Source organism: Stegodyphus dumicola, chromosome 12 (assembly GCF_044657685.1).
Source record: "Stegodyphus dumicola isolate Sdum_Otavi_A_Nest chromosome 12, ASM4465768v1".
Classification (NCBI taxonomy): domain Eukaryota; kingdom Metazoa; phylum Arthropoda; class Arachnida; order Araneae; family Eresidae; genus Stegodyphus; species Stegodyphus dumicola.
Window position 1 is genome coordinate 92,284,110 of NC_140779.1, and position 27,680 is coordinate 92,311,789.

The following is a 27,680-nucleotide window of genomic DNA, read 5'->3' on the forward strand; positions in this document are numbered from 1 at the left end:
TATAGTAAAGCTTGTACTTATGCTTTCGAAGAGCTATCACTGAAATTTACCCGAGTATTTTAAAGTAGGGGTTTCATACATTTGAAATTTAATTAATTGGAGCATTGCCAGTATTCTACATATATATTCGTGTACGTACTTGTACTACAAATATTATACTTATACATAAAAATCATACTGAGTATAAATTTATATTAGTGCTAACGAATTTTGTATAATTTAACATGAAAAGTCTAAAGCGAGTGAAGATCTGCCAAAGAAATGAAGTTACAGGGCCAAGTCTATTTAACATTGAGGTAAATGTCTATCTCGCTAAACGGGCGAGATATCGCCAAGCTGGCTATGTTTTGGCCCCAGATTGGGTGAGAAATTGCCAGAAGTTGCCAAACTTGGCAATCATTTGGCGGCATTGGAGTCCGGTCCCTGTATATATGTTGCTGGCACTGTAATCGATCCCTATATGTAACCGTAACCGTATCCTGCTCTTATATGTAACTTAAACCGTATATGTCTTCCAATAATTTCGAGAAATAGAAGGTATTGAAAATTCTTTGGATGCAGGGGGAAAGTTATATAAGACCAGACAGAGAACCAGTTCTCAGTTTTTAGTTCAAAGTGGACCTCGGATTATGGAGGGATCTGCGTGTGAGTTTTACTCTTTATATGCATTCTGCATTATGTTTAACGGTCTAAGTAAAACAAGTTAGGGAATTTTCCTAGTTGTCAGAAAATTTGGTATTGAAAATATAAATTTTAAATGAAGTTTTACAGAAAAGTTGTACTCTGAAATTAAAACCTAACATTTTACTTAGTTCCTTTATAGAAAAAAACTGCAGTAAGTAAAATTTTCACTGCTCTGTAAAGAAACAAATAGATCCTTAACTTTATGATCAAAATTCGTAAATTCAATCGTTCCTCTGAAGTGAAAAAGAAACCAGTATTGAAATGCAATATGTAGATTGCGTAAATTATTTTTCTGCGAATTTTAAAAGCAGGAAAATACAGAATGCTTCTTTTTAATTATTTGAATCCTAATAAATATTCAAAATTTGAAATTTATGTTTTACGAACACCCCACAGGAAATGATATTTTATGTTTAGAGATTATTTGCTTCTCAAAATTGAAATTCTCATAAAATACTAATATAATTTATTTCATGAAATGTTAGAGAAAAAGCACACACCTAAAACTGATACTTAGCAAAACATCTATGGCCACTTTTATATGTAAAAGTAATATTCTTTATATATGTCAAATCAATTGAGTTACATAAAAAACAACTGACTGTTTTACGTAATCAATGATGGAAGTTTAATTAAGATAAATCATCGGCGCATGCAACATTGCATTGTTGCGATATAATTACCAACTTCAACAGGCATAATTACGTTGCCCTGAACTAAACAGTGATTAATGATGGCTGACGATTATCTCGAAACCAAGAGCGAGAATACGACTCTGGTATTAAGACCTGGTAGTATGTGTGTGCTGTTTCCTTCGCATCATCGGTGCGATTCTAGTCCCTCTGTTGTACCCTAGACCATATTCTTAGTAATGAGAATACCCTTTTTTCCTCTTCGTAAGGAGTTATTACCTTATGTTTTATATCATTGTATTATTTAATGTACATAATTTTAAGATTTTGCAGTTGAAGAATAATGTATACCTTTGTTGTATGATTTAACTCTCAAAATGTTCTTCCATGTTAATGTTAGTTCTGTTACATAAATACATTAATTTATAGGTAATTTCATGCCTTGCTTTAAACTGTATTCGTATGGGAATGTTTATGTAAATAATTTCATGTCCACATTTCACCAATATTTACTCTGCTACAACTTATGCTTTTATAATAGTTTTAGTATTTTTATAATAATGTATGAGAGTGTATTGCATTAACTATTTCGTTATTATGCAAATAGCGTAATTATTGAGTTTTTTGAATATGTTGCATGTCTTCCTTCCCTGCTAGAACTCTTATCAATAACCGGCCGACAAATTTCCATCTTTAGATATACGCCCCAAAGGTTAGCGTCCCAAGGACCCGATATGCTACAAGCGTAATGTCTTAAGATAGTTCCGATAATGGGGCTTTAGGCCGAAAAATCTAATCAAACCCAATGGACGGCTGCCCCATTATCGGTGGGAAAAAAAGAAAGATAGGGTGTTCACTTGTTTTGTTAGAGTTTTAAAACACGATGTCACCTTTGTAAAACCAAAACTTATAATAATATATATTTGTAACCAAACACGTATTTTCACATTTATTTACTAATAATGTTCTACATCTTTAAAAACAAACACCAGTCACTTTTGACAAACTCTATATTCTGAAATTTCATAGTTCGAGCTGTAATAATTCCGTTCCCCATCTCTTTCTGTGACAACGAAACGGCGGATATTCTATTATCATGTAAAAATGCAAGTGATGTAACTATCTTGTTGCCACTGACAAGTATTCAAATAATATTTAAAAGTTTACTGGCTGTCTCTGCATAGTTGTCAAAGAATCCACTATTCAAATCTGCAAAACACATATACTAACGGCAGTTTACATCGACCTTTGTATCATTTATTTTTTTCGTAAATGCATTTTAACATCAACTCTTATATTAATCCATTAGGGAAAAGTTTGATTTCCTCATGATCAGTTATTTTTAAAATCTATCAAAATAATATGCTCATAAAATAAGGTTTCTTTATATGTGATACTTCATTCGGGTTTTCTTATTGAATTACCTGAAATACTTATATTGAATTTAGGAAATCTCAATAACATGAAATGTTACTGAACAATTAAGCGACAATTAGTTATTTGCATCTGCGTTCAGGTTATCAACGTTGAATGCTAATTCTTAAGCAATTCTATTCCTTTATCAATATTCTTTAAAATGTTACAAAGCACTTTTATTCCTTCTCAATCCTTGTAAAAATGATCCCTTCTTCCTTCTCCTCCTTGTATCCCTTCTCCTCAGCAGTACATGGGTCTATGTGTTATTTTGTCTCTATAGTATGTGTAATACAATAGTATATGTAATTATATTTGGTAGAATTAAATAAAACACTTGTGAATGCATTTTAAATACAAAATCTATTGGACTTCTTCAAATAAAAATGAATCATCACCAACTTACTCTTCTTGGTGGACAGGGTATATTATATGTATACCCACTTCGCGTACTACCAAAAGTGCCAGTATTTTGTTGGTTACCCATACAAGGATGACCACAATGATCTCTGTTAAAACCTTGCACTCTACTCGTAGCGTATGGCGTAGGAAGATACGTGGGCTCTTGTCCACTGTCATATGTCGCTGAAAGCGGGATGTTTTCCTGTTTCACTGTGTCACTGCCGTCTGCACCTGTAATAATAATATGTATTAAAGTCATCATAATTAAAAAAAATAAGCACAATTTGTAATTTATATAAATAAATTGCAATTAAATTTCTTTAAAAAATGGTGATTTCATTCGATTGTGATTTGTGGTTGCTTATGTTTGTCTGCAGTTGCTTTATGTTTATCATTGAAACATATGCATATGTTGTAGATGGGACGAATATGCTGTGTAAGACTCCTAACATTTTATAGTATACCTGAAATATTTTTCGGAAAATATTAAACTCATTTAGCTTCTTTTGAAAATACTGTAATCAAAACTATGAATTTCTGAAGCAACTAAATTTTCTCGTTGGATAGTTAAGCCTTCACTTTATATTCGATAGGAATCGTTTTATCAGTGTTTCACGCGTTGAAATAGATATTTAAGGAATGAGGTTTTGTGGATAACCTTCTTCTGTATTACCAAAAAAAAAGTGTCTGGGACTTATAATACAAACAGTCAGAAAAGCCAACACGAAAGAAATTAAAACCTAGTTTTTCTGATAACGGATTGGTGAAAACTTTCAATAAATCTTGAATTTATTATTCAGGGTCGAGAAAATGAAGAGGTCGAAACGCTCAATCGTAACATAGGATTCAAATCTTAACGCCAGGAGATATTCCTAAGCATGCTTTTGAACAACAATTTGTACTTTTTTGTGCTCTCGAATGAATGTCACAGGCTAGATCATAAATCTCGACCTGGATCGATATCTTATTTGTTTAGTGTCACAGGAAAAAGATGAGAAACATTTTAACCTCATGATTTTGAATAAAAGCGACATAGTGTAAAATTTATTAACATCAAGTCATGGCAAATATCGCTCTATTTTTTTGAAGCAAAATTTATTCCGTAAATGAAAAATGGATTTTGCTTTCAAGTCAAAAGTTTAATTTATAACGTAACTATTCGCGTAGCTTATCATTTACTACATTTTAGATACCAGATAGTGAAAATTCTTCACATATTTTGCATTTTTTATTTTATCGAGCAGAAGTATTTCTTGAAAAAGTGTTTAATTTATTAAAAAAAGGTCTAAATGTTTTTCATAACATTGGGATATTTATTAAAAGCATGCTTTTATTAAATTTAGTGTAGCCTTAAAATGGATATTTAAATTTAATAATATAGGACAGTCGTAAAAAAGTTCCTAGACATAGAAACTCTAGCGGCCTGTCCACAAGGGTTTCATATCGAAATGAAATTTCAGATTACTTGAAAGTTCAGATTACGATGACTTAAAACAGGTGAAAGTTTGTAGAAACGTTACGTATTTTTTGAAAAATGAGCAATGCCTTCGCGGGAACTCGAACCACGCACCTCTCGAATGCGCACCAAGCGTGCTGACTACTATACTACGAAGGCATGCTAAGAAGGCGGTAGCAATACCTTATAAGATGACAGCGGGTCCGAACTATTCAGCTTACTAGAAAGTTTCGGGAATCTTCCGAAATCCGAAGCTGTACAACGTGAGAACTCTTTGGCGCTCCAGAAGCGCGGCATCAGGTGCTTAATAGAAACTTGCATTGATGGTTTAACTATTAGTGTGAAATGTTTATGTACGCGCAGCAACGTACACATGTATAAAATAAGGATTAATTTAACAATGTATTCTCAGTGTCTAAGCCCAGGTCATGAAATTTGAGCATTTTAAACTGATATTTAAACGCAATGCAATAATTGTACACTGATGGACAGACTGTAGCTTGAAAATTAGAAATTCGAAGTTCTTATTTTACCTTTTTTGTGTTGTCATTGGTTCTTTAGAATGCTGTTCTTTGCAAATATTTTTACGCCAGGGATTTTCGTAACACGTATATCGTTCCAACGTCATTTATGATTTCTCAATGAGCTAATCAATTTTTGCAGGGAAAAAGTGGATGTTGCCATTCGAAAATTTTTAAACTTTTTTTCGCTATAACCATAAAAGCTCTATTATTCTAAATCATCACAGTCTTGACTGCGTACCTTCAAATATCTGAAACTGAATTTCGGTTGGTTGAGGGTATAGGCAGCTAGAGGTCTATATAGCGAGGAAGTTTTTTTTATCACCACCCTGTAAGTATTGTTAAAAAAAAAAAGATAATTCGCTGTTTCAATTTTGATTTTCAATATGATGTTAAGCTTCGTAAAAATGACAAATAAATATAAAATTTTAATTAATTGAAAATAAAAATGCAACTAGCCAGTAAAAGAAAACAATGTAACATTAACCGAGCTAAATAAAGAAAAAATAAATAATAAAATGCTTCTGTGACAGATATTTAATATATGACATCAAAATATCTTTATTAATTATAAAAATTTAATTTGTTTCAATTAGATAAATTATTCAAAAATAAAATGAATATTTAAATTCTTAAGAAACGAATTTCCGTGATAATGCAGTATAACGTGAGCGGGTCAAATATTTTGGAAAGACTAGGATATGGATGCTCTTGACATCAATATAATGTTTGACACCTGTAATTTTATTGCAAATGATAAAAGCTTAATGAATAAAACTATGATATTTAAGCAACGATTTGGGTAATGCTTTTGCTATATTTTAAATGATTTTTGTCAGTGGTGCATTGTAAACAGATAAAGAAACATCCATTCATAAATTTGAATTTTATTATGCAAATGATATTGAACCTGCAAACTATGTGAAGCGTTTTTCGTGTATGTTTAGAAGTGAGAAATCAATCAAAATAACCAATTTACATATTTTTAGATTAGCAAGGTGTAATAGCAGTTTTATGCAGTTTACAATAATTTTAAATTTCAAGTACTTCTGAGACACCCACCATATATGAAAGGAACATCTAATTATGAATCCCACATTCTTAGAAATGTTTTTAAGAAAATGTACGTTTAAGTCTCCTTTACATTACGTAAATGTTAAACTTTCAAATGCTATATAAAAAGGTTTACAGTACAAAAGTAAACCAAAAACAAAGTTTACAATGAGGAAGTCAACAAATATATTTATTAAATCTTAATATTTAAGACTTTAGAAAGATTATTTTGTTATTGAAGACAAGCGAAACGTTTGTCTAACTAACTGTGCGACATAATGGAAATTAATAAGAGTAAAATTAATTTGAAAGATTTAAAGCTAATGTTTGTTATTATACTTAAATTATCTGTTAAAATTGCTATTATCATTCAGTTAAAGTAAATCAGTGAAGAAAAAATGGAAGAAGAGAATGCACATTACCATCTGGTGTACGAGGTCTACAACCTGGAGTTCGCCGTTTAGTTATAATACAGACAACGCAAATAACAAGTACTAAAACTATTGCCGAACTGACAACTGGGACGGTAATTGTTAAATGGCGATAGAAAGCACCGGTAACATCACTCACTTCTGAAGGCCTTGGTGGATATTCTGTAAAAAAGAATTCTACATTAGCATGCTTGTATAACGGTAGTATGTACAAAAATACAATTGATTCACCATTTGACTATATAACACGAATACATGCTTATAAAGAAGGAAATGCATTAAGCTTTAGTCGTAGCTTAAATAATCAGACGATAAGTTTAAAAAACAGGATCCATTTATTATTATTCAGGAGAAATAGCAGTTACAAAAATCAGATATCTGAAGTAAATAAAAAGAATTACTAATAACTTTTTGTATAAAGTTTACTGCATCGTGACATTTAAGAAAAAGCCCCGATATTCCTTTTGCGAGTCCTTTGATAGCTTCTGGAAAGGCGGAGCTTCCAAGAAACTTGAATCTTGACTATGGAATTTTATTATTACAAATATATATATATTAAATCAGGAAAAAATTTTACAACATATTTAAACGTCTTCAATTAATATTTCGAATTCTCTTAGGTAAAAACATTAACATGTACTTTAAAAAAAAAAAAAAAAGAATCACCACCCAATATCCAACAAGTACTAGAAATAATGAAAATTTAAATGAAAATAAATTGTATTAAATTTTAATAGTATCATTTTATCAAAATTAAGACTAATATTACTTTGAAATGGTAGCATTAATTTCATAATGCTCTTAAATTTTAAGTGACAGTATTTAATTTTAGAGGCCGAAAATTTAATTTACAGTAGCGTTTAGACACAACATATAGCTGATGACTCCGATAAATAACCCGAAAATAATGCTGCAAGAAAAATAATAATACTACTATTTATTCCCCAAATTACACATCAAACACATTTTTTTGAAAAAAATAATTGTCCAGTCAAAAAGAAGTTTATTCTTTACGATTATTATTAAATTATTTTATAAGACAAAGTGAGTTTACGCTGAAAAAACGTCTTACTGGCAATTGTATTTTGAATTAAAATTTTTTGTAGAAAAATTTAACAATTAAAATTTCTTTCTTTTTCTACAGATTTTAATGTTTAAACACCAAACGTTTTACTGTATCCATTAGAATGCTCTTAGTAACTTTAACGATCGATTTTGAAATTAATGAAATAGTTCCCGAGAAAAAATTAAAATCTTATTTATGTTACAGCCACGTAAGTTTTAGAGCTTTAAATGTAGGAATTTATCAAAAAAATGCAAACTGAGAAAACTCATTTTAAAGAATGTAAACACTCTAAATGGTCAATAAATAATTTTAAATGTCTAAAATATTTCATTATTAAAATTCAATCTCTCTCTCTATATATAATAAAATCTATTACAAGTCAACAAATAAATGTAAATATAAATTATAAGATATTCATTGAAACCTTGTCTAGCTGGAAATATTGTAAGAAAAATCATAAAATGCAGGTAGAAAATTTTTTACATGTTTTTGTTTTGTAAAAGATGTTCAAAACAATTTTAATATGTGAATTAATTATAATATAATTTTTGAAACATTTATAATAAATATTAATAATGATAATTAATCGTTTTATTTATTTTTTAAGTAAAATTTGAAATCTGAACAGACATAAAACATTTTATTTAAAACAGCTCAACAGCATATATGATTTCTCCTCTTCGTTTAGCTATTTGGTGTATAAATTGCTGATGCTAAATTAAAATCAAATATTAGTATTTCAATTAATTAAAGATATGAATATTTGGTCCAGCACGATTTCATTAATGGTACAATCAGGTACTTGTTACTTCATTCTGTTTATGTCTTATCACAAATAATTTCAGTTTTTGAAGAAACATAACAAAATTGACTGTTAATACACTTAGAAATATTTGCTAAGTTGAGTATAAAAAGAAAAAAGAAAGAAAAAATTTTTGCTAGTTCAAAAATAGATAAAAGATTTTTGGAATTTCGCTTAGTATTTAAGATTTATCAATTTATACACATAAACAAAATTTACTAATAACTAAAGTTATATTTAATTACATCCCTCTTTTCCTACGCTGATTTTTAAAAAGCAGCTGAAAGAATTTAGAAGTGAAAGAAAGTGAACACTGAGGTTGATGTAGAATTTAAAAGGCTCCCAAAATTTAACATTCCTTTTTAAACATTTATTATTGTTAGATGTTTTTAAAATTTCTTCTGAGTGTAGTAAGGATATTAAGGTATGGTTTTTAGCAAAAAAAAATGAAACATCGGTAATTTCATCGATTTTGCGGTAATGTCTTTTAATTTAAATATTTCTAGCTCACTAAGAGAAGTGACTGGATTGTACACCTCAGTCGCCTCAGGGTAGTAAGAGTTTGACTTATACTTCACTGAATAACTCATTGATTTATGACTGCCGAAGAACCGAGTTCGCAATAAAGAATTTCAAATCCCTCCAAACCATGGAAAATCAAACCTAAAGTGCTAAAAGTAAAATGCGAAAGAAGAAATAATAATTATTCTTTTCCAATAGTAGGGGATGGTGCTTCAAGCTTTCATCCCGTCGTGGTATACAGTCATCTTATAGTTTTATTGTGAAGCTTTCAGGCGAGTAAGAAAGAATGTTTATGAAATAAGATTCTATCAGAAGAGGGATAAGTATTAGTTTTTTCGCCAGAACTACGTATCAAGCAAGAATAGGATGAAGCCGGAAGTTATACTCATAATGTTCCCTCTTCCGTCTTATTATATCTGGTACATTGTGACATTTTCATTTCCTAAAATGAAATTCAGACTGAATTCTGTAAACGATTTTCAAGCCGGATCAAGGACAGATCCGTTAAAAGACCACTAGAGGATATTCCACTCGTGGCGCAAGCTCTTGCATCGGTCAATAAAGGAAAAGGAAACAATTTGGAAGAGAATGCCCCTCAAATTTCGTTCAGGTAAGCTTCCAAAGGTTCGTTTTGTCTCGTTTATTTTTTTATCAGAATTGTATAACTTTCCATCTTAAATTAAAGATCGTCTTGTTGAAAATTGGAAGAAATATTCACAGTTCTGTCTTTAATATTATTCGCACAAACATTTGCATCTCCCACAACACATTAATATTATTTCTAAAATATTCTATGTCGGTATTTTCATTGTGTCTTAATATTACTCCCAAAATATTCTAAGTGTCTGTGGAACATTTATAAGGTAAACATATTATTTTATTCTGGGATTTGAATTTCCATATCCCAAAGATCCAATGTTTGAAATTAGTTTCAATCCAACATAGCTTCCAACATAATTTTTATTACTTTTCGGAAATTGTTTAAATAGGTAATTTTGAATTCAAAAGCCTTCAGAAATGATTGTAAAAAAGTAAAATTAGTACACGCTTAAAATTAACACAATCAGCTGAACTCGCAGTGAAGATTATTTAACAGCTTGAATAGTTGAATTTCAATGCTCATATATTTAACAAGATAAATGGAAAGTGAACAGGAAATTTCACACCTTAGCTATAAAACTAAATTATCATCTCGTTTCAAAATATAAGGCGCGTTCGAAACACCTCACTTAGCAAGCAAAGCTGCTAAATTGCTGAAAACAATAACTCTATGATAATGGAGAGATTTAAATATGAAAAAAAAAATGAATAAAAGTTTAAGTAACATATTCGCTTAAAATTATTATACTGAATAGAAACAAGGATGACTTTTGCAAAGTATTGAACAGAAATTATGAAACCAGCCTTATCTAAAAAAAGATTAAATTCGTTTATTGCAGAATAGGGAATAATTTTTATCGTAAATCATTAGAATAAAGCAAAATTTCCAGAGAAAATACAGAACGGAAAAGAAAACGCGAGGGAAAGCAGTAATAATAGCAGAATATGTCATGGTATTTAGGACTGTTTTTATCCACAGTAGAATGTAATTTAATTGCGTATAATCTAAATATATAAATATAGTTAAATCATCCGTTACATATAACCTGTTAAATCGTAAACAAGTTTAACAAATTGTACTTAACAGTTTAAATTAATTAACAATAAAGTTAACAATAATAACTTAACAATTAAGTGTAAATGAATTTTTTATTTCCCATTGATTCCTATAGATATAAAAAGAGACATTGTCCTGTCTTCCTAAAGGTTAACTCTTCTTATTTTAAACTCTATTTAGTTTATACAACCAAATGAATATATTATCCAGACTGCTTAAAAATACAGGTAAAGTGATGGTAGTTCTTTTTCTGCTACTTATAATATGATATTAAGGATTTCTATCTTAATATCAAAATAATACAAAGAGGGATAAAAGGAGATCGCTACCTGATTATGAATTTACGAGCGTCGTTGGTATACCATTCATGAAAGTTGATAAAAAATAATATTCGAGATGATGTATCAGGATAGCCGCTTTGTCTTCGAATACTTCCGTATTATGAATCTGGTCTACAGAACTGTAAGAACTATCTTAAAGCTGTAATAATAATGTGTTTGATTGTTAGGTGACAGGTGAGAGCAGGGTCCTGATACCGGTCGGCTTTCACTGATTATTCGGGTATCGTCCGGATCCCGCAACTGTCCAGAAAAACAACATTGCCAAACAGGGGCTGATGTTGGAAAACAGACGTATTGCGGATTCTTACAATACTAATGCTTATTATATAATATATGACAATATAGCGATACTTTACATCAAAACGTAGTGTTACTATGTTGAATTAAAACAGTAGTAGTACCTCGTTATGCATTACACATTAAAAGTGCACTCGATATATTAATACATACAATAATGAACGTTTCTAAACCCTACAGACATATTACAGAGCATCACCAGTTACCAGTGCACATCATGCAACTTATAACTATATACTTCGTTTGTCTCAGCACTGCAGATCAATACTAAGTAGTTACAAGTAAGAAATAAAAATTCTCTAACAATCTGCATCTTGATTTATTTGCACTACGCAGTGTAACGAGTAAGTAATTATTCCTTAAGCCTTTGCTTGGGTTGCAACAACGCAACGCAAATGAGATTTTCATTATAATTTCTATCGAAATATCTTTATTTATTGCAATACTATTAGCTAAAACGTAACTCATATTTAACTATGTTTTACATTGCGTAAACAGTCTGAAAAATCAGCAAAATGAAAAAGGGAAGTTCAGCTTTTTAACATTCTCCCAAAAGGGCTCTTTTAATGTTTGGTGGTATATGCCCAGTGCATGTTATCTGAGATAAATAAGAGCATACATTTTTAGCTTAAAGATCGTTAGCCCAGACGGACTGTTAATTTAGTTTTGCCATTTTGCGTTGAATACTTTAAATGTCCGTTTCACTTTTCATACTGTTGCCACCAAATATTATCGCCCTGTGTTATATTTAAAGAAATTAAATAATGGAGAATCTGCATAAATCTATGTATGGTTCTCGTATTGTGATAAAAGAACGGTACCTAGAGCCATAAAAGTTTCAATAACGTAATTTTCCACAGAATATGGTCATTTGGAAGCTCTAATTTTGAACTTGGAATTTGGTTTAACATCAGTTTCATATTTTGTAGCATTTTAACGGATTTTTAATTAACAAACTCAACGATTTCAAAACGAGCAGTGGCAATACTGTACGGAAAAAAAAAAAAAGAAAAAAAGGCGCGAGACCGTGTATCGGAAATTCTAAAGATATGCTTATTTTAGCTTATTTTAAAATTATTTTGAGATATTGCTGTTGAATTGAATTTCATGTTTAGTACGAAGATCATGGTATTTAATAAATAAATATAACACCCAATACGTTAAAGAAACGCCTCTTTGGGCGTATTGTAAAATCTGAAAGCTTTCAGATACTTTTTTAAAATATTTTTTTAATCTTACCATAACCTGACTCCCTACCAATTTATTTAGTATTATTACATATCAGAACACAATTCATATGAATTCTAGTATAGGGTAATAAATTAAACATGCAAAAATCCGTAGAACTGTATGAAAATCAATTTCTGATGACACATAATGTTCAAGATAAATAACGTATTTAAGCAAGTTTTTTAAATTAAAGGATAATTTCTTCGTATTAAAAAGGAAACTGGCAATGCCAAAGGAGTTTTGAAGGACATTTATTATTAAAAAATATTAATTGATGATGGAGACGATTTATGATTTTTCTTCTCATCAAGAAATACTTTTCACATTAAGGTATTAATTTTGAATAATTTGAATCACGAAGGAGCATGTAATAAATTATTCGACAACAAAACTAGTTTTAAAGAAAGGGTTTATTATTTTAAAGTTTTGAATTGTGGAAGTTTATATATATATATATATATATAGATAGATAGATATAGATATAGATAGATAGATAGATTGCAAAAAGTAATTTAAAAAAAAATTTAAAGTAATTTAATTCAATCCAGTGTTAAGCTTATCATGATATGCTAAACCTGCGTAACTAGTTATTTAAAGACGATATATAGTTGAATAATTATTTATTTAAATTACGATAAATATATAAAATTTCTGAATTAGAATAAGAAGCAAAGCCATTCTAATTGCATCAAGGCAGTTACGGTAGTCATAAATTTAAAAACTTAAAGCAAGAATAATTTTCCGATTAATCTCTCGCATTAAGAAGCACCGGTAAGCCATTCTAATTTCAGTTTAGATGATAAATTAGGTCGTTATTTTCAGTATGATAGAAGAAGCTGCTTTCTTATTTACAAACAATTTGCGAAAAACTGAGCTGCTTTCTTCTTTCACTTATTAAATTATTTTGATTTTAAATAATATATAAGTGTTTCGTCCGAGAGAACACACACAAATCTCATTCATAAAGTTCAAATAGTATCAAAATATTTCCATACAAGAAATTTATGAATAATTAAAAAAAAAAAAAACTGAAAGCTTTCAGATTCTATATTACGCCCGAACGAGCGTTTTTTTTTTTTTTTTATTTATTTACATACATACACACACACACAGTTCGAGAACATTTGGGCTATTATTCCTTTGTACCAAAAATATTTAAAAACAGCCTGTCTTTAGAATTTCCGAAAAGACAATCTCGCGCGCAGGAGATAAAAATGTCCCCCCCCCCGTATAGTGTTACCATCTCTGGCTTTGAAATCGTTGAGGTTGTTAATCAAAGTTAAAGTTTTCAAAATTTGAAATATTTAAAAACATTTAAAAACCATAAAATATTTAAAAACAGCATATCTTTAGAATTTCTCCTTTCAGTGTTGCAAATGTTTGCTTTAAAATCGTGCAGTTTTTTTAATCAAAAATTCGTTAAAGTTTTACACAATATGAAATAGATAATAAAACAAGTTCTAAATTCAAAATTCGGGCTTTCAGGTGCCCATATTAGGGTGGAAGATTGCGTTACTCAAAAATTGATGACTCTAGGTACCGTCCTCTAGGCCTCTAATATTTGGTTGCACCAATTTGAAAAGTGAAACGCCGTTTTAAGTTGACGACGCAAAATACCGAAACGATATTAATAGCCCTTCTGGGCCAATTGTCCCTTTGAGCTAAAAGTACTATTTGATCTATGTTGATATTTTGATTTATTTATTTTGAATTTTTATAAACTTAGAAGCTCCTTATTTGTAAATAATATGCAAATAAAATAATTTCTTTACTTCGCATTAATTATTATCCGTTGTTGCAAATAGAAACTTCTTTGCTACAGGTGTTATTAAAGAACACAGATTGCCTAAATGCCCACTTATACGTTCTAAACCTATGTCAAAAATGGAACGTATGTCTTCAAATAGCATTTTGGATTTAAAAAAAAAAAAAAAAAAAAAAAAAAAACAAAGTTGCACCAGTTCGATGGAATGACAGCCGTGTTGCTTCAGTAATGCTCAATTTCGAAGAAACAAAAGATGTATCAAACGTAGAAAGAAGATTAAAAGGTGGCAGAAAACGGGTAAAGATACCAATGTGCATTTTATCCTACAATAAATATCAAAACGGACTTGATCTACACTGGTGAAATAAATTAAGAGAATTTGCATATTTTATCAAACTGCATGAAAAGAACTGAACTGAAGGAAAAACCACCGCTTCTAGATAAAAATGCAAATTTTGTACGGGAAATACGTAAGCGTATACGTGTGTGTAGGCAGAGCCAGCAGAAAAACAGGCTTTATAAGTGCGTGGAATTGCGTTTGCTAGCACATGTCGGCAAATGTCTCGGTATTATCTTGCAGCAACCGGTTAAATTCACATCGGAACAGTAAAAATGAGTAACCACCAACGTTTAGATGATGGAATTAAGTGGCGAATTGTGGGGAGGTTAGAGACAGGCCAATCGAAAGTCCAGATATGCAGACAGTTTAATTTAATGTCCAGCGTCGTGTGTAACCTATGGAAACAGTTCCAGGATACTGGATCGATAGAGAGAAAGCCTGGGCAAGGTCATCCAAGACCCACAACGGCCAGAGAAGATCGCTCTTTGTCCATTTTAGTGAGGTGTAACAGAAGGGTTACAGCTCAGCTCTCTCGGAACCTATATGTAGCCACAGGAACCCGTATAATAAGGGTGACTGTTTCCAAAAGACTGAATGAGAGAGGGTTGTTTGCCAGTAGACAGGCTGTTTGCGTCTCGCTCACGTCTACAGACAGGAGAGTCCGATTAGCATGGCGCAGGTAGCATAGTATGGGCGACCGTTTTGATCCCCGACGAGTCCCGTTTTAGCCTAAACACCGATTCTCGCCGTACTTTCATATGGAGAGAGCCAGTGATCGCTGCCTATCCCCCAGTGTCCGCGAAATCAACAATTATGGCGGTGGCCGTGTAATGGTTTGGGCAGGCATCATGTTGGATGGCCGAACACCTCTTCACGTCCTTAACAGATGCTCTGTGACTAGTGTAAGGTGCTGGGATGAGGTCTTGGTGATCTATGTTCACTTTTCCAGGGTGGAGTGGACCCAGAGTTCATCTTACAGGACGATAACGCGAGGCCACATAGAGCTCTTCTGGTCGACGAATTTCTCGAGAGTGAGGATATTCGCTGGATGGATTGGCCATCCAGGTCTCCGGACCTCAACCCTATAGAGCATGTCCGGGACGCTCTGGGTGAGGAAAATTGCAACTCGCAACCCCCTCCGAGAACCATCCAGGAACTAAAAACAGCGTTGCTGAATGAGTGGTACCAATTTCCACAGGCACTGATAAACTGCCTTATTTCCAGTGTGACATGACGATGCGAGGCCTGTATGGTTGTAAGAGGGGGCCATACCCCCTATTAACCCATTTAGTTTGTGTCTTCTGCAACCGCTGTTTCAGACCTTCAGACTCCCATGAGTGTTACACACGAACATGCGTGTCTATTACAACTGTTGAATGTTTATTTTGTTTGTATTATATCAACCTATGTTCACACCAAATTTGATTAAAATCTGTCCAGTGGCTCTAGATATCGTAGATTAAATATGAAAATTCTCTTATTTTCTTTCAGCAGTGCATTTGATAATCATGCAGCAGCTTATGTTACTTCAGTGCAAGAAAAGAAAGGGTACGGGCTTTATTTGTTAATGCGTTTGAAACAGCATTTATTTGCTTCATGGAAGCTCAATCAGATGATTAGTGATGATAGTCTTAGCTTGCTTTGATTTTCCAAGGCACATAACAGTTGCCTATTTGGGACTTTCTATTCCAAGAAAATCATCTTGCAACCAAAAACTATTTCTAAAAAATGTAGCGTTGGATAGATGCTTAAGATGCTTTCTACTATTCCACCTAAGTAAGAATGATTAGCAGTGGATTATACCATTGCCCTATTTTTAGGACAGGCTGTATTGATGAAACTAATAAAAATCTGTTATGTTTTTTTATTGTATATGTATACATAGACTTAGAGAAACATATATTTAAGGATTTATAAAAAAGTATTAAATTTTTCAATGTTTGGTATGATATGGGTTGAATCTTATATAAGACCACATTTTAGTGCAGGCAAGAAAACGTTTCAGCACTGTCACGTTAACATTAGGAAAAACGACAAAACTATTATATTGTTAAATTAGCGCTATTTTCTCTGAACCTTATTTAAATAAACATTCTATTAAGGTTCGAATTTTGTTTTATTTTGTGCAATGTTTAGAGCCATATTTCATGAAATTATAATTATATTTTCAAATTGTAACAAGAAGTTCGAAAATCGCAAATTACTTAAGGTATCAACAAAATCAAATGTAAAGAAACTGCAATTCGCATAGCAATATTTAATGTCCAGACATAATAATAGAATGATAACATCATTAGCATAAATATACACCCAAATATTTATGAGAATGCATTCAGAGAAATATAAAAAGCAGAACATATTTGCAAAAAAGATTAGTAATTTCACTAATGAAAAAAGACGAATAATCTATAAAATGGAAGCACTTACCATATTTTTTTACGTTTAAATAAGTTATAGTTTTCGCTTCCCTTTTTCATTGTTTTCAACACTATGCGGGTTTTTTTTTTTTTTTTTTTTTTTTTTTTTTTTTACTTTTTATTGAAAAGGGTATTTACATTTAATTGCATTAAGTCATTTTTTTTATACTGAAAGCTCATAGAAATATTTTTGATGAATGTAGTAAGACTAAATGCTTAACAAATTACTATGCATAATGATATTTATCTGGAAAATGATTATATATTCGTTTACATGCAAAGGAATCTTTCATAAAAAGTGTAACTATAGAATTAAACTCATTGTATTTCATTTACTTAAACATAATGGAACTGTGTATTTCTCCATGATTATCTAAATTTTTATAATAGAGATATATAAAATTTTGAAACAGTTTCACACATCATGAAAACATTACTTCATTTTAATGAAAATTGCATTTTCTGATTACTTTCAATTTGTATTGATATAATAATTAAAATTTATATTACTGATATTTCTTTATGAGCATGTTATTATTAAATGAAAAGTAAAATAAGCCAAACAACATCTTATGCGGTAATTTTTGAAATAATGTTGATTATGAATACAGTATGTTTATTATGAGTATCATATCTATTATTATATCGATAGAATAAAATGTTTAAGTGTCAGATTAATTTGCAGCACACGAGTGCTAGTTGCTTAAGTTCTAACTCAGTTTTAAACAAGAGCTTTTCCGAGGGAATTAAAAATAAGCTTGGATTTTAAAAAATACTGAAACATACAGAACATCAGAAGAATATAGAGTTTGAATCATATAAAACAGCGGCCCCAGACTCGAACTGCATGCTCACCAAACGTACAATTTAATGGCAGTTCACTGGCTAGATACTTTTTTTTTATTGAAATGAAATATTTTTTATCAGCAAGATGAAAAATATTTTAACTAATTTCTATAATTTGCTTACTAAATATTTATTAAAGCATACATAAACAGTAACAATAATAAAAAGAAAAAAACTCACATTTATATTGTTGCTTTCTACGGGTTCTTGGATTTGGAGTAATTGATAACAACACTTGATGAAGAATCTAAACACAATTTATTCGCCAATATTACACAGGACAATTCCGAAGACATGTTGACAGTCGTCGAAAACTACGATAAACACGCTGAAACAATCAGCAACACAGCTCTCAGGCTATAACAGTGAAGAAAGCTTCACGGCAAAGCACTAAAGTGCAGCTACTGAAGTACAGCTCGATCAGTCGCTCTCAAGCTAATCTCTGAACTCAAGACACACTACTTACCATCACTGAATTCAAGATATTACTACTACACTACTGTATTCAAGATACTAGTACTCTCCTTAAATTCAAGATGTCCCACTTTCATTCATTCAGGCACGGTATAGATAGCTTTAACCTACCTTCGAGGTGATTCGCGGGAAAACTGCTAATAATACGTTCTAGAATGTTTTTGCTGCATCTACGGCACATCGCCAATTTTGTCTCTAAATGCGCGATTTCGAGTCAAATCTGGCACCCTTGTCTTTCCTTGGCACTTTGTGGCAACCTTCGCGCAGAAACTAGCTTATCGCAGAAGGGCATTTCCAAACAATATTAATTTTCTATTTGAAACCTAAAGTTTGCTACTTGCAAGACATTTTTTGTTGGTTACACTTAATAATTTAAGCATATTGACAAGTAAATATTTATATTCAAGGCTGGGATTTATTTCAAGTCATTCTAATTATTCGTTAAATAACTTACTTTAAGTTAACTGTAAACAAACGAATTCTGAAAATGTCTTTAAGCTTCAGAGGAAACTTTCCTAGTGGGATAAAACTGGAAGATAAACAATGGCAACCTAGTTTCTCTCTTGGCACATAAATTAAAATACATATAATTTATATATAAGGTTTGCAAACTTCTTTATTCTTACTACAGCTTTACGTTTGATGGCGTTTCGATTCTGATAAAATTTGACGTTTTAGAGACATTTTTAGTACAAATTACCCTCTTCATATGCTGTAGATGTTCCTTGGGGTTTCGTCAATCGGATTATTTTCTTATTTGTATATGGATTCTCTATGTAGATAAATATATAGATTCTCTAAGACGACACTTCCGCGCTTTTTGATGATAATAAAGAAGATTTATCCCCAAATTTTAACTATTATGAATTCGATCGATGCAGAAATCCAGTTCACTTTTGAAATTGAATCTGACAATTCCCTTCCCTTCCTTGATATTCTCGTAATTCGCAATGAATCTAATTTCAGAACTACTGTTGACCGTAAACCCCTTTCTGTTTGTTTACCAAGCCACGCTAAGTCATGTAACCCGGCTAAGCAAAAAATGGCTTCTTTTTACTATTATGTATTTCGAGCTGTCCTCTTGTTTATTCCCCAGAACCTGTGCTTGCTAATGAACTCAATTATTTGAGATCAGTTGTCCTTGGTAAAGGATTTTCTCCCGTGGTCATTGCTAAGCCTTTGAAAAATTTTCTGCTTGCCATCAAAGAAGACGTTCCGCTATTATAAATAACATTAATAACCTTGTCGTGCTTCCATTTTATCCTTCTGACAGTTACAAAATTGCACAGATTATTCAGACGTTTAATTTCCAAGTCATTTTCTCGCCTATCAATAAAACTCATACCTCGACTCTAAAGATTCCATTTATAACTTTAATTCCTGGGGAATATATAGCATACGGTGTCAGTGTGGTTTGAGATACATCGGCCAAATTAAAAGAACGTTAATGTTTCGCATTAATTAACACGAATCTTATGTCCGAAAAGACGAAATTAACAAATCTTCCATAGCTTATCATTGTTGGATATTTAATCATAATTTTAACTTTGGGTCTTCAAAAATCATTCAAAAAGCTTTTACAGTTGGTGAGTTGGAATTTCTTGAAGATTTTCACATTTATAAAGATTTATCCTGCTTAGGTAATGCATTAAAGTCCAATCCGATCCCCGATCCTTCCTAATGCTTTTAAAAATTCTAGTAACATAATTTTTCAAATTCGTTAATATTTTTGCGATAGATGGCGCTACGATTTTCTTCGCTTTACTGTGGAGTACAAATACGACCGTTACGCCCACTGCTTTCCAATTCTTCACTTTCTGATTTTTTTTTTTTTTTCACTTTATGATTCTCTTTTGAGTTTTCATATCATGCATTTTTTTTTTACTTTATAAGGTATTTCTCCGGCCTTCTTCGCGAGCCTTCGTAGTGTAGTGGTCTGCATGCTCAGCGCGTAACTGAGAGGTCCGTGCTTCAATTCCTGGCAAAGATGTTGCTAATTTTTCATCTTGCTTCCTACCTAAAAATAACCTAATGTCTCTACAGTGGCGCCCGAACTAAAGGGGTGTTGGATGATGATTCTCCTCACCCAGAATGTGGCGATTGGGTCCCTTAAAAACCCCAGTCGCCCTTTAAAAGAGGAGACTATATAAGATATTTCTCCCGCCTTAGCGAGTTTTCGTGGTGTAGTGGTCTGCACGCTCAGCACGTAATTGAGAGGTCCGCATTTCGCTTTCCGGTGAAGGCTTTGCTAATTTTTCATCTTGCCTGCTTCCTAAAAATAACCTAATGTCTCTACAACTTTTAGCGTCATTAAGGCACATTTACTTCAACTGAGCCGGAACACAGCTAGAGAAAGTGCTCTTCGCGGCAAACTAGCGGAACTTGGGTCTGCTTTCCTGTCTTGCAGTTTTCTTTGCTCCTGATGACGAGGGACCTGTACCTCTTTGCGCTCGAAATCGGTTGAGATCTTGTACATATATCTATGCCACACTCAAGGTTGTTGTGTTACTAATTTTATATTTTCTTACTAATTTTGAACAGTGAAAAATACCTGTATAGATATAAAGGTATCCCAAAACCGAGCTATTATTCTTAGTCCTGGTATTTATCATCTGGAAAGTGCGCAAAAAAGTCAATCGAATCTATATTTCCAAATCTTTGAATAAAATTAATATAACAATATAAATTAATCAACTCAATTTATAGATTTTCTTGTTCGTTTTTAATGTTACTGAAAATAATGTAAACTCGGACTTCAATTAATCAAATTCTTGAAATCTTTGCAACTGCTTATTTACAGCAAATATATAATTATTAAAATGCATTCACGGGTTACATAAAATTGCCTCGGTGCCTCGCCGCATGAACCCTGTAGTCACCGGCATCAGACCCACTGATACAAGCTATGTCTTTTAGCGATCTCGAAAAATAATTCCACTCGACTGATTTTCTGTAACGCGATATGTTGCGGAATATTTAACATGCATTAATAGAATTAGAAAAAATAAAGTACACAGTTACATAATTATAATTAATCTAGTGTTGCAGCTAGCATATACATCGGCAATTAATCACCTATAAAACGGCTGCATTTAGAAGATGATTATATCTTAAAAAAGCCAGAAATCTATACCTCTTTGAAAATTACAACTTAAAAATGCGTAGTTTTTCTTTTTATTTTCCAAAAATAATAAAAAAAAGACTAAATTAATTATCTTTTTCAAATGTAAGTCATTTGCTTGACATTCGAGTATAAGCGAAAAAAAGGTGAAAAATTCAACTTTTAATGGATTTCAAATACTTCATATGAGAAAGGGAGCAGAAAAATGCATTTCAGCGTGTATCTGTACATCTGTAACACGGTAACTGCTGTTCAAATTGACCTGGGAACCTGAAATTTTCTCTATAAGCTATACTAGCTTAGATGATGAATTGTATCGAAATTCAATAAATTGAGTGAAAGATATTTTTTTATATTCCTTTTAATATTTTTTTTTTCTTCAGACGAAAAATAAAAGAGTTCAGAATTCTTTGTCAAAGACATGTTTCAAGTGAGCTTTGTAGATAAACGTAACATCTTCTAAATACATTTTACGAGACAATTCATATTGCTGGGACATGCAGATTTAAGATATTATAATTATGCTTAAACTTTTTGAAGCTCTTTGGGAGAGACATTATTTAAGATCTAAAAATCTTTTGCTAAGAGAAATTTATTGCATTGATGAAAAATTTAAGTCATTTTTCAAACTGTAGCTGAATTTCTCGTAGAGTTTAAGTTTTAGAGTTAACAAAGAATGTGAATGTAATGTTATTTAGTTATATATATATGTAAGATATAGCAAAATATGATGGCTGCTTTAAAAAAAATAATTGGCGACCTCAAAATTAACATTCTAAATTTGGTGCTTCCGCCCCTATGTTCATCTGTTCTCCCAAATTCGAGAATATTCGATGAATATAAAACAACCTTAAATTAACAAATCATAGCTTAGAGTACTTTCTGCAATGTACTTTACGCAAATACTGCTCGGAAATAAACTGCATCACTCTTTTACTAGCTTCCACATTGTTAATAGCTAATCGCCTTGCTTCCCCGTCTGAACTGCCTGCGTCTTAATTTCAAGAATCAATGTACATAGAAATTTATTCGTATTTAATTAGGACTGAATCATAGAAATGTCTCAGACTTCATTATAATTGGATAAACATTTGTGGAGATGATTTTATATGCGTGACAGTAAAGGCTTACTCCTTTACTGTCTCCTTAAGTTCATGTTTTATTAGCTTCATCTATATGCCTTAACCACAGCCATGACAAATATCGAAAATTATTCAGAGTTCCAGCCATCGCGATTCTGCTTCGGAAATACGATATATATATATATATAAGACTTCAGCTGCAAGTAATTTCTTTGAAAAGTTTGCTCGGGAAGTTTATTTTTGATTAACTATCAAAAAGAACTTAAAAATTTCACAATTTTAGGTTTTTTATTTCAAACATTTTAAAATCTAAGTTGTAAGAAAATACGAAATCCATCCATAGGCGGTTTTAGTGATTACAAATATTTAGAAAGCACTGAAAAAGTCATGATTTCTCCCCAACACGGCAGAGCTGATATTTTGTGTTTCATGTTTCGAAAAACTTGATAGTCTTACTAACGCTAATGTAATAGTCAGGCTAGTGTTACTCTTGTTGTTTCCAAGTCAAATATTAAAACAAGAAAAATACTGTTGATGATTTTTTAAAAAAATGTTATAATTTCTCGCGTGTTTTATCCTCCTCTTTTACTAACTTTATCCCCTAAAATTCAAGAAGGGAAAATTACGCAAAAAATTTAGTTTCTGAAAAGGAAGCGATTACAGTAAGAACATAATAAATGAAAAGTAGTTATGGATAAACTACAGGCAACTATCATAATGTTATTCCTTCAAAAGAGGTATAAATTCCAATAAGAATTCGCAGCAATATTAGCATTACAATTGTGGCGGTCTTCCTTTTTAGCTAATAACTTAAGTGTGGAGGAACTTAGTGAACTTCTAAGCGAATAATCGCTTATATCCAGAAACAGAAATGTAAAACTCACGGAAGGTTAATTACCCTTCATTGCTCAAAATAAAGAATAACAGTATGTCCCTTTCTCAGGGCGTACAGCAAAGCCTCCACTTGGGCTTGAGCTCAAAAATGAATGACATAAAAACTTAACTAATGCTTAACTAAAGAAAAGTAGCGAAAGCTAACACAAGTCTAACTAGTTGGCCTCTAAATATCGAATTAGCTAGCGAAGCTATCAAGAGCCTGCAATACGGCCGAGAGTAGTACCAGAGACTCGGGAGACGTAGACAAAAGGGAAACGCGCTCTCGTCAGAAACTCTGATGCTCTCTCTCGAAGTCATAGTGAGTGAATCGTAGTGAATTTCGACTTAAATACTACTCCTACTCATTCGCATTAAACGCGATTCTAAAACCCCATTCTGGTAGGATATTGTAAGTTGAAGTTAACATTTATAGGAAAGGAGCTTAAAAATAACTGTTAAAAACTTAGGATAACCCTTACATCATATCTAATGTGATATCTTCATTTCTGCTACCTTGTAACTTGAATCTCGTTCGTTCTTATTGTTGTCCAAGTCACCCACAAATAACTAGAAAAGATGAATGTGCAGCTAATTCAGCGAAATCATAGACTGAATATCGATTCGTATGTGCTTCCATTGCGAAGCCAATTCGCGTATTGGGCTGACATAAATTTCCTCAGGTTTAAGGTTTGTGTGACCTTCGCCGGTATTTATCTGTCTTCTCAAGATGAAAACAATTAGTGCATGGACAAATTCCTTATAAAATCTAGGGACTCATTCCACTGAGAAAGAGAAAAATTCACACATGTTTTTAAAATTTTCAGAACCTGAAGCTTAAGTCTAGAAGAAAATATGCAACAGGTCAAAATACGCAAATAAACGAGGTAATAGAAGAAAAGCTATAATGTTCAGCGATTTTTTATCAAAAAAAAGTGGGGGAAAAAAATAAAGAGAAGATATTTTGATTCTTCTAATTAGGTATTTATTTATTTGCGATTTTAAAATTTATTTATGACATTTTAAGTAAAAATGTATTCTCATTTTTATTACCCATGAAAATAAGACTCAATAAAGAGCTTTTACATCCCTGATAGTTTTCATGTTATTTAAGTTTCCTCTCGCATAAAAAAATCACCGATGCAAAAACTGCCCACCAGCGGCCGAGCGGTAAAGTCGCTGAACACTGGTAGTTCGGTCCGAGGTTCGAATCCCGCGAACGGGCTGGCTGCATGGGCGTTTTCGTGGTTTTCCCCATGTGTAACGTGTATACGAGCCAGTTTCCCTTAGAAAGTCCTCCACGAAGGCATCCCTCGAGGCTTTGCCATAATCACACGCACACGCCCGATGCAAAAACTAAATTGATAATATCGAAACGAATATATTTACCTTTGTTTATAAAAAGGAACTTTTAACTTTCAGATAAGGCAAAACTGACGATGACTCGCAAGAAATTTCATAACGCTTAGTTGCAAAAGCGCCATAATATTAAATACGAAAATTTAGAGAATATTGAAGATAAATATATATGATTTATATGATCTTAAGTAAACAAATACATTTTAAAAATATGTCGAGTATTAAGTACCTAATACTTCGATACTGTATACAATAGCCGTGATATAATGTTTAAACTAATAATATTTATATATAAAATGAAAACTGTAGCTTTTATATCACATGCATCTTTTGATGCTGGTGAGGTGTTTCCATAGCAGAACAGATTTCTGCTGAAAAGGAAAATGAAAGCAAAATATCATCAATATTGTTTTATATATTAAATATATGAATTACGTTTGCTTACTCGAGGTGGAAAAACGAGAAGTTTTCTGGTGGAGAAGAAATAACCTTAGAAGGCAATTACTTTTCAGGGTTTCTGAACATTTCAGAGGAGATTTATTTGTCTGAGCCTTTGAAATTTTTACGAAGATATTGGCAAGAAATGTCAAAAGCCAACGTAATGTTAATACGTTTGTTGTTTGTTAATACGTTTATGAAACAAGTTATATAAAACAAGTTTAATATAATTAAAATGCAAATTTTTTTATAGAGTACAACAAGTAAAATTAATTGCATAACATTTTCTATTAGAAAAGGTACTTACAAAAAATTAAATAAAATAGTTCATATTGCCATAACTCTAACATTTTTCATACTTAGCATCTGTATCCTAGCAGAAAATTTACCAGTAATCCAATTTGCAAATTTTGAACCAAAAGTATTTCAGTTTCGACAAATTTTCGAATTATATATCCAAAATTGAGATGATACTAAAATAAGATTCCTTCTCTGTGCTTGAAAACATATGCAGTTACTTTTTGGTTTAATGCATTTATCCCCCAAAAATATTATTGCAGTAGATCTGTATTATTTGAAGGCATTTACCATGTTGGTTCCATTAGAATGATTCTATCATAAAATACTACATTAGCAATAGGATTTTGGGCATTTTCCCGTAATAAAATTCAACATTTTCATGTTGCCAAAACTCGAATAAAAAAGAAATTTCATCATTTTACCCATGCTTAAATAAAGATACAGTTTTAGCATATATTTAGTTTATTGTGTAACTTCCGACTATTGTACTAATCAAACGTAGTTCGATGAGATTTATTACATGGATGCACTATCTACTCATTTTTAGGTTATACATTTTACATAATGTTTGTATTTCGTATTTAATTATAGATTTGCAAAACACCGCTTCAAATGAACAATGTGCAATAAATAATTTCGTGTTTCAACCAATTAGCATTTAAAAATTAATAGCACTGTGTCTAAAAATTTTGTAGTTCCGCATTCATCTATAAATTATCAAAAGAAAAAAATCTGATATGTACACCACATAAACTTCTTGCGCAGAATATTAAATTAAATTATACGCATTTCACTTAAATTTATTTCCTCAAATTTCATTAGAGATATATTTCTCATTCAATTAATTCCGTTCTCACTTCGTAACGAGGCGAAAATACCTAAAATTTCAAAATATCTTCATTAAAATTTGAAAAACATACAAAAATATAACACACTAAATACAGTTATAACAATTAAAAAAATTGCAACTAAAATTAAAGTTTCTACGAAGAAACAAGGAATTCGGCCAGCAGGCAAGAAGGCAGGTTTCTCGGTGCACAAAATTGATAGTTTACTTTTAGTTCCACTATTTAAAAAAAAAAAAAAAAAAAAAAAAAAAAAAAAAAAAAACTGAAAGTTCAGAAATTGACTTAATTCCCTATTGTGCTAAGTTTCAAATGTAAACAAATATGGCTGCTATGGCACTAAAAAAAATTAGGCTTAGCCGCATTTAAAAATGAGCTTATAAATGTTGATAACCGAAAGATAAGAACTACAGAATTCAATCATTTTGAAAGCAAAAATGCGCAATTTACCAACATATAAGAATTAAAAAAAGTGATATCACTGAGCCAAGTAATAGAGTGAGTATATCTATATATATATAGATAGATATACTCACTGAAGAGTGATATACCTACTCTCTCTATATATGTAGAAAGAGATACTTTTGGTGGGTCTAAACCGAGAGGTGCGAAACCATGTAATAGTAATCCTATACAAAATTTCAACGTTCTGAGGCTACTCGTTTTTGAGTTATGCGAGATACATACATACGTTCGTAAGTACGTACAGACGCCACGAAGAAATATCTTCTGAATCCTTTTTAAATCAGTTTTGCAATTCGTTTTGGAAAAAAAAAAAGAGTCCTTTTTTTTTGCCCTTACTTAAAGATGTCACACAAAAGCATCGTTAATTTGCATTCGATATTGGTCAAAGTGGAGAGTTTCATTGAAATATGACACCCGGAATTTTTCGTGATAATAATACTTCCTTGGTACAAAGAAGTAAAAACATATAATGAAAACCGTGTCCTTACTTAAAAGCTTTTGTATACCCTTTAAGAAAATTTACTAAAGAGAAAAATGTTTAGGTAAAACAAAATGAGAAAATACGATGATTTTGCTTTGCAATTTACTTATCTTCACTGGTTTTTCTCTTCGGTTTGTAAGCATGAAGATAAAAAAAAGCAATAGACTGGGCTTTCCCTCTAAACAACTATTTTATTACTTTTTTATTGTGAGATTAAATAGTGCATATTCCCTCATTGGTTAAGTTTCGCAAGTAGCAGTATTTCCCCAAAGCTTAACAAAGCTTTATTCTTTCAGACTTTAAGTATTTTTTAAGCCTTTTAAATTAAAAATGGCCATGCGATGGAAATTCATAAATGTGACAGCGA

General features: G+C 31.5%; 1 protein-coding gene across 2 annotated transcripts in view; it reads right to left on the minus strand.

Moving 5' to 3' along the window:
- LOC118195629 (cell adhesion molecule Dscam1-like) overlaps window positions 1-27,680 on the minus strand; it is a 1,218,268-nt gene that overhangs the window by 116,985 nt on the left and 1,073,603 nt on the right. For both annotated transcript variants that reach the window (XM_085806699.1, XM_085806698.1), the window contains exons 21-22: window positions 6,584-6,754; window positions 3,136-3,362 (exon numbers count right to left, since the gene is read on the minus strand). In XM_085806699.1, coding sequence (XP_085662825.1) covers window positions 3,136-3,362; window positions 6,584-6,754 — 398 coding nt within the window. The remainder of the gene's footprint in view (window positions 1-3,135; window positions 3,363-6,583; window positions 6,755-27,680) is intronic.